The sequence below is a fragment of the Montipora capricornis genome, chromosome 12 (assembly GCF_036669925.1).
Source record: "Montipora capricornis isolate CH-2021 chromosome 12, ASM3666992v2, whole genome shotgun sequence".
Classification (NCBI taxonomy): Eukaryota; Metazoa; Cnidaria; class Anthozoa; order Scleractinia; family Acroporidae; genus Montipora; species Montipora capricornis.
The window spans coordinates 6277666-6282665 of NC_090894.1; the positions used below are offsets into that span (position 1 = coordinate 6277666).

Sequence of the window (5000 nt, forward strand, 5' to 3'; positions counted from 1 at the left end):
AAACACTCAACTTTAAGTTTATATCCCTCCGATGCTTGACTTGAATAATCACGTAGCCACCAGTGTGGACTACAGTTATCATGATGTTATGTCATTTTGGATTGAAACTAGCGAAAAATGCAGAAAGAAGATATTTGCCAAACAATTTTCCTCCTGAACACGAAAAGCGTTCACTGTTAAGAGCCAGAGGAGGAATGAATACCAATTTTTGCATGGGATACCTATTAAAAAAACGAGGATGCAAAAATTCTGCTTCTCTATGAGTTGCTGAGTTTTTGCCGCGAAACATTTTGCACAGCCACCACATTAGTGTAACACTCCACCCGTAGATGTGTCGGTGAAATAAACTCATTTATAACCAAGAGAGTGTACTTGCTGTTGAGTTTACAAAGTTTGACACACGATCAATTCAAGATTCGATGCAATCTTACTAGGTATTCATCGAAAAATATCTATTTTTGGAAAAACGCATTTTATTTTAGAACACGTTATATTACAAATTTTGTTTTAAGACTGATCTCAAGGAACCTGTTAGTAAGTTATATGGTTTGATAGTTGCTGTACCTAATAAATGGAAGCGTACCTTGAGACTCGTCTGCGATATACCTGGTCTGAACGTTGTGCCAACGCGCCTGCCCAAGCTAGTGAACTCACTTGCTCGTAATATATTGATTCAAACAAAATTTGAAGAACCCGGGCAGCTAGCTCTAGGATTTGTAGACAAGGAGCAGATGTTACCAAGTTGTAATTTTTATTTTATTTTATTGTTTTTGTATGCAATCTATATGCTTCCACTTACAATGACTATAGAAAAAAAATAAAGTACGTTTCAATGCAAGATCATCCACAATATTCTACCACACGGTGTTTGGTTACATAGGATGAACATTGCAGACTCCCCTGCCTCACATGCTAGTTAACTGTTATGTAAAATTTTCAGCTTTGATTTTTATCCAAAGGCTGATTACTTTGAGTGCCAGTTTTGGATTTCACGGTCCACCATTACTCACGTTCAAAACTGACCGACTGGACATCAGAGGGTTGGATCCGAGGAAAAGTGACATCATTCACTCAACGGCTTAAAATTGTAGCGTGTAAACGCAGTTAATAATGTCCCAAATCTCGCTCACTTTTTTGATTTTGTTTAGAGGTAAGGTTATTGTGCAAAGATAAATTTCATATAGAAGCCTTTCCTTTCTTTGCTTTAAGTTTTATATCATGATGTGTATGTATAGTCCAAGCCTCAGCAGGTTCAAAGCACGTAAACGTTAGGTAATGTATTGGTAATGTTAGTGAGTATTGTATGTGATGTACCTTGCGAATAAAATTAAGGATGTTTAAGCGTTGGCACATCAACAAAATGGTTGATTATACGTTTTTATGTGTTCTTAGATAATAATCCAAGCTAGGGACATTATTGTTTTAAATATTTACTAAAAATTTCTTCACATTATAACGGTGAAAGAACCATCCTTATCCTATACTGAGGTTGCGACGCATTAGGAAACTTCTTGAAGCATAGATTACCATAACCATAACTCAAACTAGACATTAGACATCTTACAAATATGGATGCCACATTTGAATGACATTGTTCTGCTGAAAAATACTGTGGGATTTCCACTAAGCAGTTGACAAAGATCGATGTATCACGAGTAAATTCAAGGATATGAAATTCTTGCTTTTTCCTGTTGCTTACATGAACGTCATGAAACAAAATTATAGGTTCCCAGGGTCTTTCATCTGCCTCTGGGGTGGGGGAATGAAAGATCTTGGAAACTGGGGCGGAAGAGAAGAGAGCTCACAGGATAATTTCACTGCCCAGAACACGTGAACGAAAGAAATGCTCCCACACAGGATAATGATTCGACACCGTAGAGTAGCTTACATTACGTTAAGTCAGAACACGCGCACAAAGCAGACATCGGAGAGTGAGCATCAGTAAGTTGCACTTGAGTGACACCTGCGAAAACATCTTCTGATAATATAACATAATATAATATAACTTCGCGTTGTTTTAATCGTTGTGCTGTTATTCCTACTTAACATGGTTGTAAATCGTGTAACGGCCATCCAGAAATTAATATTTTCTTGCAAAGCCACCACTGATTTGATTTCATTTGAAAAGTAGAAACTTTCTTAACAAAAGGACGGTTGTTTGTCTTGGACCTGTGCACTTCCTAAATTGGGCTGTGCCGGAAAATTGTGTTGCAAGGTGATCAGCGATGCTCGTTCTTCAACATTCCTTGTCCAAATTGTGCCAGTGTCTATCTTTTCAAATCCAATGTGTCCTATTGCATTTATCAAGCTTTTTATAACCTTCCTGCAATTTGAACTAAGAAGCAATATTTCCTGTTGCTTCAACTTTAAAAACTTTTACCCTATACAGCGTTTTATTCTGCTTTTCTTCTCATTTTGTTCCAGCCTCTTATTCTTGTTAGCTTTGTACTTCTCTAACAGCTTTTCCACGGCATTGAACACGTGATTTGGGTAGTGTACTACGTCCTCAGTACCACCAGGGTACGAATCGGTCATGGGATACACGTCTATGACGTCAAACCCTGCTTCGCACATCGCTGACATACTGTAGGCACTGAACAGGGCAACTCGCTGAAATTAATGTATAACAAAAAAACACATTTAAATGGTTTATTTAAAGTGGAAGTACTCTTCGGTATAAAGCGATATCAACTCCTTAATAACTCATGAGAGAAACAGCCTATTACAACACCGATAAAAGATTAGCTTTAAACCCGATAAAACACTCCACATTAGAATTCTTTATATAAAGAAAATTAATATTTTCCTCTCACATTTTGCACCATTTTATTGACTCTAGAGGGATATGCTTTTTGTGGAATGTTTTTACAGCCGCTCAATAAACTCGCAGGTCGTCTTTTATCTGGTCTAAAACCACAGTCGTGTTTTATCGGGTCCAAAACGAACACTCCTGACCCCAGTTATTCCAGCTATCCACTGGATAAATCACTATCCACTGGATAACTAAATTGTTTTTGCTAGTGTTTATCCGCTGGACAGCGTTATTCACCTTCTGAACAACAGAGCCCTGATCGTTTACCTTTTTATTTTTTAAGAAAAAAAGACACTCGCAACGGAGTATAAAAACATTTTTCAATTTTTTTTACTCCTAACGACCGACCCAAACTCAGGAAACGAATTCAATGGTAAACGGAGAAAAAAGGACGAGACGGCCTTAGAATTCAAAGAAAAAATAACATGGTTGAAGATCTCACCTAGGAGGAGGCGTACTCACTTAAGAAATTGGTTGGGGTTTTTGTATGTTGTTTTAAAACTGTAAAACCGAATAGACTCTTTGCATGACCGTGTCACGTGACCACATCAATCGTGGTACAAAATGGATGCCAGAAATGGAAAGAGCGAGAAGACATTGGTAAGAAGGTCGATTTTTGAGGCCACTGTCGTTTAAGTGCGTGATTTTAGAGCAGTGTTGAAAGTTTAAAAAATGTAAAAGAATTCTGTACTGGAGGGCATGCGCAAATCTTGCAATCGAGCAGTATATTTTTTGAGCATTAAAATCACTGTAAATTCTCTCACATAAATGTCAGTAGCCTCAAAATTGACCTTCTTATTAATTTCATCACGCTCTTTTTATTTCCGGCATGTATTTTGTACCACGACCATTTTTTTATGATTGACAAGGTCACGTGATGGCGCCAAACAGTGTGAGAGAACAAAATCTCCCTGAACGTAAATTTTAACTCTGAGAGTGTCGTAAACAACTGCAACTTCTAAATATTCCGATCCAAGGTGTTACAAGTTTGGCGCATATACCTGTGTGGTAAAAAATCTCCAATGGGTCATGTTCTTTGCTGAAGCTTTTTCTTTGTGTATAGCGGTCGATGTTTTCCAGATCACTTTAGCTTTGTATTTGGGAACTCTGATGCCTCGCGAATCAACTTCTGTTTCCTTCAAGCTGTGAATAAGGTCTTGAATGAGTCCTTGGTAGGTTGTAAAGTTAATCCCTATCGGAAAGTGAAGCCCGAGGTTTAAGAACAACATACTTTCCTCTGTTTGCATGTACGGTTCCTGTAAGACTTTAAGAATATCATCGATAACTCTCCCAGGACTGAAATCCAGATCATCGTCTTCTTTTTTGCTCCTCGCCTCGTCACCGACGGGATAAATCCAGTTGTAACTGTGCAAACAACGCTTGTACAACGTCCGGCAAAGCAAGCGGTCACGCGCTGAATGCATGAGACGGAGCGCCAGGGAATCCCCATATATCCACAGTGAACCATTTCGCTGATATCCGAGTGGAAGCGACCAGCCGGTAGATTCTGCAGTTACGGAAAAGAGGGTAACGTGTTTTACATAAAGGTAACAAGTATTGAATATATTGTTAAAGTACAATTTCCTGCTTGAGCCAGAACAGACACTAATTTAGGTGAACGTGATCGAACTTAAAGGCGCCTTTCGAGTTGTCCTCAGCGCTCAATTTGCATGAGCAGTGTGTATTTTGAAATGAAGTTGCAAGGGTCATCGCAGTTATATTAGTTGAGCAACTAACTAGGATCAAGGTTTTCCTCTTGTATGGGATAAACTTGAACTCGCAATTGAATTCAAATTTTAAAGAAATCGCTTGCCTACAGAGGCAGTAGAGTATGGAATCTGTTAGACGACTCATTAATAAGCAAGAAGTTCAGCAAATTCAACACATCAGTCAAAAGTATTTTAAATGAAATATCGCTCGATTTCAAGCGATGATGACTCAACCTCGTTGCCAGCGTCTCCCTTCAAAGGAGGCAGAGTAGAGAGACCCTGGGAACGACGTTGATGATGACTTTCTTTTATATTGATGTTACTAATGACTATTTTTAGCTTTTTAGCATGTAACTCTTCGTATTTTCTTTCTTTATTTGACTATATCGCTAATGGGCTTGATGTAAGTTGCATTTTTATTTGTTAGACACGGCCACCTCAGCTTATCATCTGCTTCTACACACCGTGTATTCAACAAA

The 5000-nt window shown here is 38.4% G+C and overlaps 1 protein-coding gene across 1 annotated transcript in view; it reads right to left on the bottom strand.

Moving 5' to 3' along the window:
* Positions 1-748: 748 nt before the first annotated feature.
* The window catches only part of LOC138026133 (uncharacterized), a 10311-nt gene continuing 6059 nt past the window's right edge, over positions 749-5000 (bottom strand). The window contains exons 5-6 of the mRNA XM_068873338.1: positions 3814-4319; positions 749-2610 (exon numbers count right to left, since the gene is read on the bottom strand). Coding sequence (XP_068729439.1) covers positions 2377-2610; positions 3814-4319 — 740 coding nt within the window. The 3' untranslated portion in view covers positions 749-2376. The remainder of the gene's footprint in view (positions 2611-3813; positions 4320-5000) is intronic.